General features: G+C 39.1%; 1 protein-coding gene across 2 annotated transcripts in view; it reads right to left on the reverse strand.

Annotated features, from left to right (window-relative positions):
- Positions 1 to 203: 203 nt before the first annotated feature.
- The window catches only part of LPIN2 (lipin 2), a 50,426-nt gene continuing 35,746 nt past the window's right edge, over positions 204 to 14,883 (reverse strand). For both annotated transcript variants that reach the window (XM_066623939.1, XM_066623940.1), the window contains exons 13-20: positions 13,120 to 13,199; positions 12,096 to 12,243; positions 9,967 to 10,115; positions 9,541 to 9,627; positions 6,878 to 7,030; positions 6,049 to 6,163; positions 5,363 to 5,466; positions 204 to 3,396 (exon numbers count right to left, since the gene is read on the reverse strand). In XM_066623939.1, the coding sequence (XP_066480036.1) occupies positions 3,252 to 3,396; positions 5,363 to 5,466; positions 6,049 to 6,163; positions 6,878 to 7,030; positions 9,541 to 9,627; positions 9,967 to 10,115; positions 12,096 to 12,243; positions 13,120 to 13,199 (981 nt within the window). In that variant the 3' untranslated portion in view covers positions 204 to 3,251. The remainder of the gene's footprint in view (positions 3,397 to 5,362; positions 5,467 to 6,048; positions 6,164 to 6,877; positions 7,031 to 9,540; positions 9,628 to 9,966; positions 10,116 to 12,095; positions 12,244 to 13,119; positions 13,200 to 14,883) is intronic.

Consider the following 14,883-nt stretch of genomic DNA (forward strand, 5'->3'; position numbering starts at 1 on the left):
TGGGAGTAAGCCCCATTGAACACAGCTGGATTTACTTTTGAGTAAATCTACATAAAATTGTGCTGTATGAGTCTTTTGTTGACTTAGTATTTCGGTGACTATGAGATTAGGAAATGCCCACAAAGGTCTTGTTTTAATCTCTACTGGGAGTAATGTCAAATCTATAAAGACACCACCACCATTAGGGTAAGTTTTATTGCCAATTTTATTAAACACAGCAAAGTGACATTTTCCTCACAGACCAGTCTTTACCAACAGCACTGTACTGGAATATTCACTGATTAGTAAGTGAGAAACTATATCAAAAGCAAAAATTTTTCCTTAACACAGTAATTAAATACAATTTATCTAAGAGGTGTCTCCTTCCTTGCATTCATCACTATCCAAAATGCAGATTATATCTTTAAAAAAGTCAAAAGTGTTTTCTTTAAATGTGCAAAACACTTAATTTGGCTGGAAGGCCAACTCCAAAAGGCATCAATTCTAATATAGTTCTCTTAGATTTTTTGTTGCTTGAAAAAGAAACTCCTTATTTGCTGTATTTTAAAATTCCTAGTCTATATCACATGGTAATATTTGCATAAACTGAATCTATATTTCTTCAGTTCTGAGTCCTATAACTTAGCTGTGTTAAAAATAATTTTCCAAATGAGGACACGGTTTTTGAAACAATATGTGAATATCAGAGTAACATTTTCCAAGCATCACATTTGTCCTCCAGCACTAACACATTTGCACTTAAACCCAGCCCACTGATTGGTCTTTAGTTTGAATATTAAGGAAACAAGAAATCCAGAAGTTTGCACTGCAATACAACACAATTGTTTTCCTGCATCATGGGCAGAGTGTTCCTTGTTTATTATAAACGCTGCAGAGGTTTTTACTTTTCCAGCTCTTCACTTTAAAATTGCCACACTCAGTTTACATGACAATTCCAAGGAAATAAGATTTGAGAGATGCAGCATAAACTGTTCCATATACGAGTAAAAGAAAATGTATTTTCAAAACAGCCTTAAAAGTTTGTTCATAAAACACAAATGTTTGTCTCTTTCATGGAAAGAAATAGCTAACTTGTGCTGATCTGAAATAGATGTAGTACAAGCTTTGTTTCCCAATACCAGTTCTACACCATCCCTTCCACTACAGCAACAAAACTAATTACAGATGAGTTTCAGTACAAATGATCTGTATTTCAATATTAGGGCACAGTCTACCCCTGGGCAGCTCTAGAGTCACTGAGGTAAAATCCAAACTTAGTAAGCAATAGTCTGCATAGCGTCTCCCAAATCCAGACTCCCAAATCCAAAACAGACGATAAATAGCCTACTTTAGGAAGTGCAATTTATTTCAAATTAAATAAATGTTTGGATCAAGATGACTCGAGCACTCACCAATGTTAAACGAAAAGCAGAATTCTACCTTTTTATAAATATGAAAGGCAATTTTCCTTCCAGAAGCTGCTTTTGAAAATTTGTAATGTTCAAGAGCAGCACACAGACCTCTTCACCCCAAGCATTTGTGACAGGAATATTCACCTCAGCTGCTAAAGCAAGGTGTCCTATCAAGGTTCACTTTGCCAGCACTGAAAGTGCATAATAAATCACTTATTGAACCACAATGAAGAACAAACACTAAGAGAATTTAAATATTCTGTCACTTTGTGAATGTTTTGTTTTCCAGTTAACTACTGATTTAACACACACCACAGTGAAACATACTGTCAGGAATGTTAAAGGTCTAACTTTTTTTTTTTTTTTAAAGATTACACCTACTGAACTGATCCATATATAAGACCTAACTCTCAGGTGTATTTCCTAAACAAATGCACGAGTAACAAGCCACCATTTTCTTTCATTTTGTGAAATCCTGAGAAGCCAGGTAATACTTCCATTGAAAACGAGAGCTACATCTAGTCCTTAAAAGCACTGTGACCTAAGCTAACTCAACATTAAACCAGCACCAGTAATGAAACTGTAGGGTAGTTCTTGCCTGGCAGATAATATGTCCTTTTGATACACTTGCATGGATACTTCAGACAGGAAAAAGCACTAGCTGTTCAAATGTCCTGCCAGCATTTGATCTCTGCCCATTTTTGCGATCTGATCTGAGCTAACTTCAAGTTGGGAGGAGGAGGATTCAAAACGGTTAATGTCTCCAGTTTAATTGGTTTATTGTGCACTACAAACAGCCTGACAGTGAGGTGGGGAGAGAAGGGAGAAACTTGCCAAATCTGCAGTTTTACAATATTTCCACCAACATCATTTTGTTCTAGGGAAAGCAGCTGAAAGAACGTAAGACAACTGCTTAAATCAGAGCTTCAGTTGCTTTTGGACCCACTGTGCAACCAATTTATAAATATCAGAACTGGCATTTGCAGTTGATACACAAAATATTCATCACTTGGATTCCATTCTCATGTGCCACCTTTGTCAAACTAAAAAACCCTGATATAGAGTTTGGAAAGGCATAATAGTAGTACCAGTTTCAAAGTCTATTTACAATATCTTTTTGTTATATCCCTGAATATTTTCTATATTATGTTGCTTACTGACCTATTCACTGCACATTGCACAAGTAAGATCCATCAACTGCCCAGGTTTCTGTAGATTCCCAATGCCACGCAGCAGCTGTGTGACAAATGCTGCTGGTTACAAAAGGCATCTCAACCAACCCAATTACTGTGTAGAAATTGCAAGAAACAAAGCAACCACAAGTGGATGTTCATAGATTTCTCCATTTCAACCCTCACTTCTTTCTAGATATGTAGCAAAATTGAGAGTGATCACTGAGCACTGATTACCGAATAAATTCTTAAGACATTTCAAAGGAACAGAACCATGAGAATCACAGTTGCTGAATCTGAAATTCCTTAAATACTTATTTGAGTAGTAGGTACAATTCCTATAGTGGGTCTAAGTCTCTACTATAGTTTTACATAGGTTTTCTTTTAAAAGATGATATTTTTAAGAGAGTAGAATACAAAATATCATGTGCATCCAGTATGGTTTGTACATATGAAAATGCAGAGCTGCCACTAAATTTCTGTTCATTTGTTGTCCTCTGTCTTCTTGGTGGTCTGCTCATTCAAATGACAGAACTCTCAGTGCCTTAACTAGTCATAAAGTTGTCTAAAGGACAAAGAGATCAGCCTTGCATTTCACTGGCTTATGCCAAATCCATGGAATTTTCTGAATTCAGTAAGACACATAGTACGGAAGCATAACTTGGCTGCTCTGTGCGAATGTTGCTGCTCAGACCAAATCTTCTATGTTCACCTCAGGAAGTGGTTCTCTCCAGTAGCAGAAGGAGCTGAATTCTGGGCACTCAAAAACAGAATTCTGTTCTTTATTAAGAAGTGGAAAAACATATTCCACAAGTTCACTTAGTCTGTAATATCTGTAATTTAAAACAGAAATTAGAAGTTATTCTAGTTTTAGTGTAACCAAGAAGCACTGTTACAAGACAAATGCCTAGGTGTTGTATAGCCGGAGCCTATGCATGTCTGCTCAGCAGTAAGCCCCACAAAGTTCAACGGCACTGTTTCACAGGAGCAAGTATCATCACTCTAGAACACAATTCCATCATTTTACCTTTTAGTTAATTTTAAAATAAGTGAACCTGGCAAATGGCAGGGATAAAGTTCCCATCCAACCAAAAACTTTTAAACCAGCCCAATCCAACATAGATAATACATGTGGCAACAGCCAACTACAAGAGAAAACATAGGTGGACACAGGGTGGTGTAAAAGCAGAAATTGATGAATAGGGTACGGAACATTGTCTGTAGTAGTAGTAGGCTTAGCAGATAGACTTAGGGTGCAGATAGACTTTCCAGCGCTGGCATAGCGGTGCCAATGGGACATGTGCTGCATCCTGCAGTTGTGTGTCACTCACTGAGGCCTCCTCAAAGTAAGGGAATGTTTGTTTCCTTACCTCGGAGCTGCATTGCCCTTATGTTAATGCTGGAAAGCCCTGACATAAGGGGTTAGGATTGCGCCCTGGGTGTACTTGGAGGACACTGAAACTAAGAATTTAGAAACCATCTCCATTATATCAATTGAACAATCACTGAGGAAAAATTTCAAATTCTCTAAATCCAAAAATTCATCTCTATTAAGTATCAACAGTTCCAAACAGATGGACTGGGAACCTGCATGACAGGGACAGTAAAACAGAATGTGTTGGATGGTTTCAATTTGACCTTGATTGCAGGGGCAGATACGTTCTGCAAAGGGGATCTTACTATACCTCCCCTCCATGACCATGGACGGCAGTAGATTAAATCTTGCTAGGGAAATAGCACGTCGCTCGATTGGATTGGTCATAAAGGAGAGATATGATGCCATGAGACCATGATATAATGGGATGGAAAAGTTAAGGGAGGGGAACAACTTCTCGAAGCCAGTTCGTGGAGGTTTTGGGACTCAATGTCCAGCATTCTTTGTTTTATGATCTTATAAATCGCTGGATAAGAGTGCAGACCCAGGAAATCGAGTGAGAGTCCAATTGTTTTGATTTTTTCCTCTCACCAATTTGTCCCATTTGAAAGAATCAAATTCTGATAGCATTAAATGCAGGAGGCTACCGGGCTTTGAGTTGTAATGTATTTTTAACCAGTAATGTATGGCTAATAACCACGCTCTGGTTATTGATTGCCCTGTCTCCAAACATAATGCTGCATAGGGTGCACTTCCAGTTAGGCCCAAAGTTGCCCTCAGGAAATTAGCTTGTACGCACTCCAAGTTATTCTTTATTGAGTTAATCCAGATAGGGCAGCCATTAAGGAGTTGTGGCAAAACCTTTGTGTTAAATACCTTCAGTGCGGCTGGGAGATACTGGTTACCCTGCTTAAAGAAAAGCCTAATAATACTTTGGGATGTTAAGAAAGTCGTGTTGGTTACCAACTTCCGATGCGTGCCCCATAAAAGATTATTTTGAAAGTGTATTCCTAAATATTTGAAAGTTTTAACTTGTTCAAAAGTTTCCCCCTTTATGGTCCAATTTTGGGGTCTCCAAGGTAATTTTGGGGTCTCCAAGATAACCGTAATTTTGGTTTTCTTAATATTTAGAGTAAGTTTGTTCTGTTTCAAATATTCAAGGCTTCTGTCTACCAGGCGTTTAAGGCCAACTTGTGAACGCAAAATTAGAACTGCATCATCCGCATATAGTAGAACAGGGATGTATTTTGGACCTAATTTGGGGCAGTGACCGTCAATCTGGAGCAGAAAGGAAGCCAGGTCATTAAGAAAGAGGGTGAAGAGAGAGGGTGATAAGACACATCCCTGCTTCACCCCCTTATCTGCTGGAATTTTGGATGTTAACTTTTAAGCTTTCCCCTTGCTTTAGGAAGCAAGATACTTACGAAGATTTGTTTCCCTTTGTCTGCTCCTGTATGAGTTCACCCTTTGGGTTGACGGTGAATATTCTACAGCCTGGAACTCCCACTTGTATGTAAGCAAACACATCCTATAGCCAACAAAAAGCACAAAATCACTTCTGCATTTTGGTCTGAAGGCTGCAGAGCCAGTGTCATAAACTGCATTCATAAGCACATGCATCCATTCTGACACACAACTGCATATGTACAAGCACAGGTGTATGTGCAGGCCCTCATACATGCCCGCAGACAAAACTGGATGTGATTCTCTAGTCGAATGTATTCATTTCATATCTCTCGGATCTCAACAAAAGCCAGTTCCTCCATGGGAGTATGCAGCTTGGGAATATAACTACTAGATACTGAAGACACAGCTGGGCCTCTCTCATCCCCCTATTAGAAAGTCCCTTTGTGACTCTGCCCAGCTCCTTTTCTGTCTTTGTTTTTAACCCCCTCTAAAGCAGATCCAGGTTAAGAGGAATCTTGTGAAACTGGCTAGATATTCAATGAGATGGAAATTGGGGCTACAGAGGCTTGAGGTTCCCTAGGCAGGATATTTATTTACTTCAGTTTGCCAAACTCCTAGATTTGCAAGTTTTTAAAAACTATTTCCATATTTTACATAACACAATGGAATATCCTGACCCGCTGCTAGAATCATGCAGACTTACATTAGGCCTGTTTCCAAAAGCAGCATAGAAAGGTTGTGCACGTGGACCAAACAAGTTCTTGATATCATTTAAACACTCAATTTTGAACTTCTCTGGCTTCTTTTCTATCACTTCCCTGGAGAAAATAAGATGAAATATAGCTTGTCTTAAATTCAGCATCTACGCAAGGCTCAAATATGCCAAGTACTTTATCTTGTAACCCTTACAATGGTGAAAAAACAGGCCTGAGGATGAGAGGGCATGTTCATGTCAAGATTCAAACCAGGGGAGTCAAGATTCACAGCTCAGTTTCTCAGTCATAATGCTTTCTCTGTTTTTGCTTAAGAACATTTTAGGATCAGACCAAGTCCAGAAACCAGGAAGCACTAGATGGTCATGACCTATTTTCCACCCGCTCCTGTTCTAGACTAGTATTCCTATCCAATATATCAGACTTTAATAATACATTACCACAGAAGCCCTGTCCACAAATGACAACTGCATGGATGATGACTACCCAACACCTCTCCGGCTACACCATTTAAAGGTGCAGATACATACTGTACAGGTGATGGGTGGGATTTAGAGAATGTAATCTTGGGGACAGGCTTACTGGTGCACTCCCATCTCCTTCTTGAATGAACATCCATGCAATTATAATCCAAGAATACATCTCATGCAACACATTTTTTACATCACAGTTTATCAAGAGTATCACAAATTATAACACCCAACATGACAAAGCCAAAAGTCATCATAAATATCAAAAGCAGTTATTTCATTTAGCACCTGAAGTTAGTATTTCACAAACTCCTGATAAAAGATGTCAAGATATACTTTGCTTCCATACCTATGAAAAGCAGAAAACAAACTACTTGGAGACAACATCAGAGGACCCCTGGGAAGAATGGTTCCTTTGTCGTTGACCCAGTGCAAGTACCCTCTTGTCATGTCTGCCATTCCAATGGCACGGGCAGAGCAATACAGAAACTTGTAGCCATTCCTAGAAGAAGAATATGCTTAGTTGATATGCTGCATTATGAAGATCCCTCTTGACAAGGTAGATTTTAACACCAAGACATCCCAGACAGATTAGCAATCCTTTTTCATTTATGAGACAGCTTTTCATGTCCTATGACGTTGACCCTTCTAAGTATCTACCAAGAAGGACATGATGTGCATCTTCATTTTTTAAAGAAGTTCAACTTGCCTACAATGGTGCAGTCATCTTTAGGATTGAGCAGTGGTCTGGCACATAGTTGTCATGCTTTTTTTTCTACACAACTTTTCTTGTTAGAAATTTGCAATATTTGTGGTGGTCTTAAGATCAAAGATCAATTAATAAAGTGCTCAGAAGTCTGCTAGAACTGTAACTAGAACAATAATCACTGCAGTTCTCAAATGTCAGACTATGGGAATACTTCCAGAGGCATTAAAGTTGGCTCCACAAAAACATGAGTTCGTTATGCAATGTACTACTTTTGGACCTTCAGAAGGCTTCAACTTCTCAGATCTCAGTCTACTGATTTAATGTTAATTTCACTTTCCCACAAAATTTAGGCTGCAATCTTATGCACCCTTTATTAGGAGTGAACTGCACTGAACTCAATGGAATATACTTTTCAGTAAATATGCATAGGGTAGGGACACTAAACATTTAAAGCTTCAAAAGCAGACTCTTGAGGAAGTTTGCAGTGCTACTGCTACCAATGATAGGCATTGGTAATGAAGGGCATTAAAAAAATAACTTAAATACAGGTTGAGTCTCATTTGCGAGGGTTCCGTTCTAAGAACTCATGTGGATGGCAAAAAGCGCACTATAGCAAATCAATTTAAAAAACAAAGTTTCTTTGCTCTGGTGATTTAAAAACAGCCTTGCTGACCTTTGTAATGCACACAGAGTCAATCAGTCTGTCTCCAGGAGCTTAGACTTCACTGGGAGGCAGCAATCCCTCCCTTCACCAGGAGCCCCAGCAAGGGGGAAAGAATGGAGAAGGTGATAATTGCTGCCATTTAGCCTTCTTTCACCTCCTCAGGGGGAAGGGAGGAGTGAAGCCTGCAGAGAGAATGATTGATGGATTGTCAGCCGGCTGCCCTCTCTGGCATTATTAAATGACTGTTTTCCTTTAATTTAAAGGACCCTTCTCATCAGCTTTGAGATAGAAAAATCTGTGGATACTTTGGTTATACCAGTAACCAGTTGTATGACTGTCTCTCTGCAACAGTAAAAAGCAGTTTTTTAACTGTGATTTTAAAGGGATGCATTTTTTCCCTTCTCCAGGGATCATCACATTCCTTCTCATTGGCAGGAGCCATTCGTGTTGAGTCAAATCCGTGTATAAAAAATTCATGTATAACAAGTCTAGACCAGAACTGAATTTTTTAAAAGCAAAATAAAGCATTCCACTTCTTGATGCATCCTTTTTCATGATCTTCATTCTCCCTCTGCTTGGCAATTTGCAACAGGAAAGGATTTCTTCTTGAGTCCTACTGGCCCATTTCTACCACTGCTGGTCTGTTGAGTGCTGTCATCCTTTACCTGGATCTGACAGGTACGGCCATATTCCAGCTCAAGGAACTGCTCATTTAATAGTCAGCACAGGACCTTCTCAGCAGGAAGAAAGCATATGCAAGAAGGACACATGGTTCAAGGCTAGTGTCATGGGCATGAATGCTTCAAGTCAGGAAGATGAGGGTGCAGACCTTTCATTTGGGGGGAAAGGGCCATGTCTCTGTCACACAACAAACAGAACAGCAAGCAGAAAGACTCTGGTTCAATCCCGGGCACATCCAGGTAAGATTCAGAACAGATAGTGTCTGAAGCCCTAGAGAGCTCCTGCCAATCTATGCTGACAGTACTAACCTAGATGGACCAATACTCAGATTTTGTGTAAGGCAGCTCTAGCGATGAAGAGAAAGTTCATAGGCAGACTAAAAGGGCTGTTGCTGCCTCCACCACTGGATCACAGTGGCACCTGGAGGCTGCAGGCAATGTAAAAGCAGAAAATGGAAAAAAGTGAGTTCATGACGACAGCTGTTATCGGGAAGCAGTCTAGGCTACAGCTTGACAACAGCACATGCACAGAGGTGCAAAGAGCTTTGATATTTCTAGAGGATATACTTAATCACATTCACTTCCTCTCTCAGCTGGTGAAAGGAGAAAGAGGAAGCTGGGAAGCCCCTCTTGATGTCATTTGACTTGGTTTCCTTCTCTCTTGCTGATGTATTACAAGCTCTGTTCATGCATGCCAGGGTTTATAGCACAGCTGTGAGCTGTTCAAGTGTAAGCACTCATATCAGGGCTTGCTTAAACTTGTCTGCATGTCATTTGTTTAACTTTCTTTTGAATTATAAACTTCAAAACAATTCAATTTTCTCTTTTAAAATATATGAAAGAAATTTAAAGGAGTATAAATACTTCAGTTAAAATTATGCAAAAACAGCTGATTACTCATTATTAGCATAATGAACTATTTCCATGTGCAACAGGCCACTTACAAGCAAGCTACTTACTCATTAATGGAATGGTAGAGTTTTGCAATGCCTTGATGCGTCCAGTCTTTGCCAAGCTGCGGTAGAATCTGTCCTAAGGCATCAGACCTAGACGAGGATCAAGTTAGAGGTATGAATGGGTGTGTTTTCATCAAACCAGTTATTAAAAAAGCCAACACCATCTAATTCCATTCAGAACACAAACGTCTACCCATTGTATTGGTACTAGTAAATACACATTAACTTGCTCTCTCTTCAATAGATCAGATTACTACAAGACTTTGAGCAGAAACCGAAAGAGAAATGAGACGACAAGCAGGAGTTAAGCAGATCTGATTTTTTTTTTTTGCATAGAAATGTTCTCTATTCTAATATTTTTTGTGTCACAAATATTAAAAACAAACCAACAATGTGTTTTAGTCAAAGTAAAACTATACTGCAACTTACTTTGTTATTGTACCATCAATATCAGAAATGATGATTTTGTCATTCCAGCTCCACAGATATATTGTCCCTGCACAACGGCAAGTCCCCTGATACTGGGTTGTAATGCTGAATACAACATCATTTGGGCCATCTCTAAGTTTCAGTTTTGCCTTAAAGAAAAAATCAAGAGGCAAAACAATGTTAACCAACCAAATAAAGAAAATATTCACCTTCCCCAAAACGTTACATTCTAGTAGTAATATTGTTTTGCTAATACATAGAATGTTTCAGACCACCACCATTTCATAAGCTTCTAACAGGTAACATCTGTAATAATCAACTCAGACTACAATCCAACTAACCCTACAATACTGATGTAAACCAAGTTTACTACCAAATCACATTATGAGCTCACAAGACTGGACAAGCGTGCAGTCTTAGGATGGTGGTTTCAGACCCACCAGTGGGTCACAAAACTGACAAGCTGATAGCTGACAAGGAAAATGTACTGATCTCTGTGGAAACCAAAAGGAGCAGCACATGCACATTTATTTGCGAGTAGGCGAAAAGTGTCTTGGTCCACTTTGAAGGCAGGCCAAGGGGAATGCAACCCACCAGAATAGTCCTGATCTGATGAATGCAGGCTCCAACAAACTCCCAAGAAGGAAGTCCCCCCCCCCAAGCTGACAACGAAAATGTATTGAGCCCTATGGAAAGTGAAACAGACACACACATGTGTTTACTCATGAGTAGATAATCATGCCTTGGATCTTATCAAAGGCCAATAGAATGGTCCTGATCTGATGAACGTGGAGCACAAATACTCCAGAAGATGTCCCCCACCACCATAGCAAAAAGGATAAAAACATAGGCTTGAGCAGTTAGTAAAGCAAAACTTTTAGTCTCGTAAAGCTAAGTGGGTTCTCGGATTGTCGTTTTAAAAAGTGGAACCTGGTGCCAACACGTTTGGGAACCACTGTCAAGACATAGTAGTCCCTAGCATTATACCATTTTCTGTTCTCCTTAAGCTACATCAGCTATTTTCAACCTTTTTCATCTCATGGCACACTGACAAGGCACTAAAATTGTCAACACTATCAGGTTTTTGACAACTGACAAGGCACACCATGCTACTAGTGGGAGGCTCACATTGGCTCTCCTAATAAATGACCTTCCTCCAAATTTCTGTGGCACACCATTGGACTGCTCAGGGCACACCAGTGTGCCATGGCACAGTGGTTGAAAATAGCTGAACTACATGATGAACCTCAGCAAAACCAGGGAGGAAGCAGAGCCACAGTCATCTTATTATGAGTCTCATTCAGGAAGCTGAAAGTATCAGATTGACGTGAAGGAAAGAGTTAGTGAACGTTTAGAACTGAAGTGCCTGTCTACTGAAGACTAATTTCAACACTGTTCCTCTTGTCTACAGCCTGATTGAATGTGCTGGTTAGTAAAATATATCCATGATCAGAACTCCATGAAAAAGGGTACTACACTGCAAAACAATTAGGACAACATAAGGAAGAGGCCCATGAACTAAAAATCCTGGGAGCTGCGCTGACATTTTTCTTTTTAAAGTTTGAGTTTGGTAGCCTGCAGAAGTTCTTGCTCTTCTCTAGGAAGTCAGAACCCAATTCATCAAAAGGGAATCATAAGCTGCAGTATCCTAGGTTCCTCCAAAAGGAGCACTTTACTGCACCAGCTCACAAACTCAGTGCAGCTCATGATATTCGGGATATTACCAATCTTTTGAAACCTACTTCATACCCCTATTATTCAGCAAAGAAACATAAGCCCACAAATTGATTTTGGTGTAACAGGTACTACAGTTGCAAAAGTATTAAACTGAATTTCTTCCATCACGAGATGCTTTTTAAAAAAAGGCCACTAGAGGTTTGCCATGCTATGGTCACCAGCAATACCAGACCTTTACCATGACCCAGATTTAAATAAACATTACCTATGCTCAACCAGATGCACTGGAAATATGGGAGAATCCCAGCACTGAAGGATTTCTCCAGCAATTGCAAAAATGGACCCAAGTCCAGATTCCAGAATTACCTGTTCAATTATTTAAAAAAAAAACAAAAACCCAGAAAAGTCATTTTAGTAGCTTAAAATCCTCCAAATGTTTGCAAAGCACTTACAATTTGATCTGAAGATAATCTAAGTGACTTTTTATAAGAGGTAGCATTCCCATGACTTGCATGTTCAACTGAAGCAGAATCTAATTTTAAGGATTCTTTCAGTTCCTGTGATCCTTCATCATCACTAGAAGATTCGTTATCTGAAATCCTAATAGTACAAAGTAATAATAAAATGTAAGAAATTTCACAGCTGATTTAAAGAAAAACTTCAAACATTCTACAGCATGCAAGACCATTTTTGGTTTACAATTTTTGTTCTGAAAGAGAGAACCATTTCTACAGACAAGTTAAAAACAAACTTGCAAGACCACAAATAAATTTCAGGAAACTTAAAATGGTGTATCATCCAATATGTGTAGATTGGGCATAAAAGGCACTGATGGATTTCTCCTCCATACAAGACCATTCCCTCCAAAGGCAGCTGTCAAAGGCAAAGCTGCAGTCCCAAACACACTTATAAGAGAGTAAGCCCCACTGAATGTAGTGAGATTTACTTTCAGAATATTCATAGGATTGCCCTGTAAAAGACAACTTAAATATTTGTGTAGTATACATTTTTATTCCAAATATTTAAGTGCTCCAGAATGCTGGGTACAGATATATATTTAAAAGCCTGGCTAGGCTTTTATTCAGACCTTGAGGAGAAACAGTGTCTGTGTTTCAGAGGTGAAGGAAAGTATGAGTACATAAAAATCACAAAGAGAACAATGTGAGCTTTTGGCACAGTGAGCAGGTAGGATTTCTCTAGTATCATTAGCTAGGAGTTGTGTCCCACCATTGTTGCCTTGTTTTAATGCTTTATATTTTCTACAGTTTATCCTAAGGTTGAGATCTTAGGTTTTTGTAACAAAAAAAAACCCCAAAAAACAGATGGGATGTTTATATAGTACCATAATGTTAAAGTGTACTTTGTTCTATGCAATTTTTCCAAGTCTTGGTCAAAATAATCCAAAATCAAATTTCCATTCTCTTCTTTATAGGTCAGCTATTCAATCAAACACAATATTATTTAAAATAAACATACCGCCTTTCAATTTGTTCCTTCGCAGTAGTTGTGAGGTCACTTTTTGGAGCCTCAGATTTCCCCTCCTTTGGTTCTGGAAGCTAAATGTATGAAAAAACACATTAATATCACAGCAATCACCTTGCGCCTTCTCTGGAATAGCAAAGAAAACCTGCAGTATTTCTGATTCATATGCGAACCTAGCTGCAAAAAAAGTGCTAAAAGCTTTAAGTAGAGGTCTCGTCAGATAAATTTTATTAATCTCTTAACATATTTTGTATTAGCCAAATATGCAGCACTATTCTTCTAAACCAGGGGTCTCCAAACCCTGGCCAGGGGGACAAATCTGGCCCTCCAGAGGATTTTATCTGGCCCACACAGTTCCCCAGCCTCTCAGGGTTAAAAATAGCTCAAACGATGCACTTCCAGGTCTTCCAGCATGGGTATACACCACATTCAGCAACTAGAGACGCTGAATGTGATGCAAGGGAATGGAATGAAATTATTCCATTCCATTGCATTACACTCAGCACCTCTAATGACTGAATGAGCTATATACCTCGTATATTGCAGGTCTCCCTGTATCTGTATATACTGCATTCAGCCTCTAGAGGTGATGAATTTAATGTTGTGGAATAATTTCATTCCATTCCATTCAGCACCTCTAGTGGCTGAATGCAGTATATACCCATGCTTTTTCAATCCTTTCAAAATCCATTCCCTCCACTTCCTGTGCAAGTCAATTTTGCCTTCTGTACCCCTCCTTCCACCCCCACCCACTTATTGCGTTCAATCAAACTCTCAGCACATTGTTTCTGAGTGGTTCTGGTTCTGAGTTCAGAACCAGGGGACATCCACTAAAATTGAGTGTTGGGAGAGTTAGAACAGACAAAAGAAAATATTTCTTTACTCAGCGTGTGGTTGGTCTGTGGAACTCCTTGCCACAGGATGTGGCAATAGCATCTGGCCTGGACACCTTTAAAAGGGGATTGGACAAGTTTCTGGAGGAAAAATCCATTATGAGTTATATGCCATGATGTGTATGCGCAGCCTCCTGATTTTAGAAATGGGCTATGTCAGAATGCCAGATGCAAGGGAGGGCACCAGGATGCAGGTCTCTTGTTATCTGGTGTGCTCCCTGGGGCATTTGGTGGGCCGCTGTGAGATACATGAAGCTGGACTAGATGGGCCTATGGCCTGATCCAGTGGGGCTATTCTTATGTTCTTATGAGTGTATTATTGATTTATTTTCCAGTCCTCCTCACCATGACAGATATACAATGTGGCCTTCATGCGAAAAAGTCTGGAGACCCCTGTACAAGACACATTTACAATATCTACTGAACAGCTTTTCAATTTACTGTTATAATTTACAACACAACACTAGAAATGTTGGTTTAATATGTTTGGCAAAAATAAATGATGCTCTAAGTAGTTTATGCAAACTGAGAAAAAGAAGTGAAGTATTTATGTACCACCTTTCTCATATACATAAGTACAGTATTTAGGTACCACCTTTCTCATATACAATTTGAAACGTTATTTACTTATTTATGCAGTCTAGGGGAAATTGTGAACAACTTTCTGTAGTAGTTGAAAAATATAGAAATATTTATTGCTATAAAATACACATAATTCACTCCCTAGTGAATGTGCACTCTGGTAACCCTGCTTTTTCAATGTGTAATAATGTACAAAATGGGGGTGGGCTGGCATTTGTATTTGTTGCATTTTACAAGTTACAATTTGCATTTATAATAGTTGGAGGGGAACATGGATACAGTT

Source organism: Tiliqua scincoides, chromosome 4 (genome assembly GCF_035046505.1).
Source record: "Tiliqua scincoides isolate rTilSci1 chromosome 4, rTilSci1.hap2, whole genome shotgun sequence".
Classification (NCBI taxonomy): Eukaryota; Metazoa; Chordata; class Lepidosauria; order Squamata; family Scincidae; genus Tiliqua; species Tiliqua scincoides.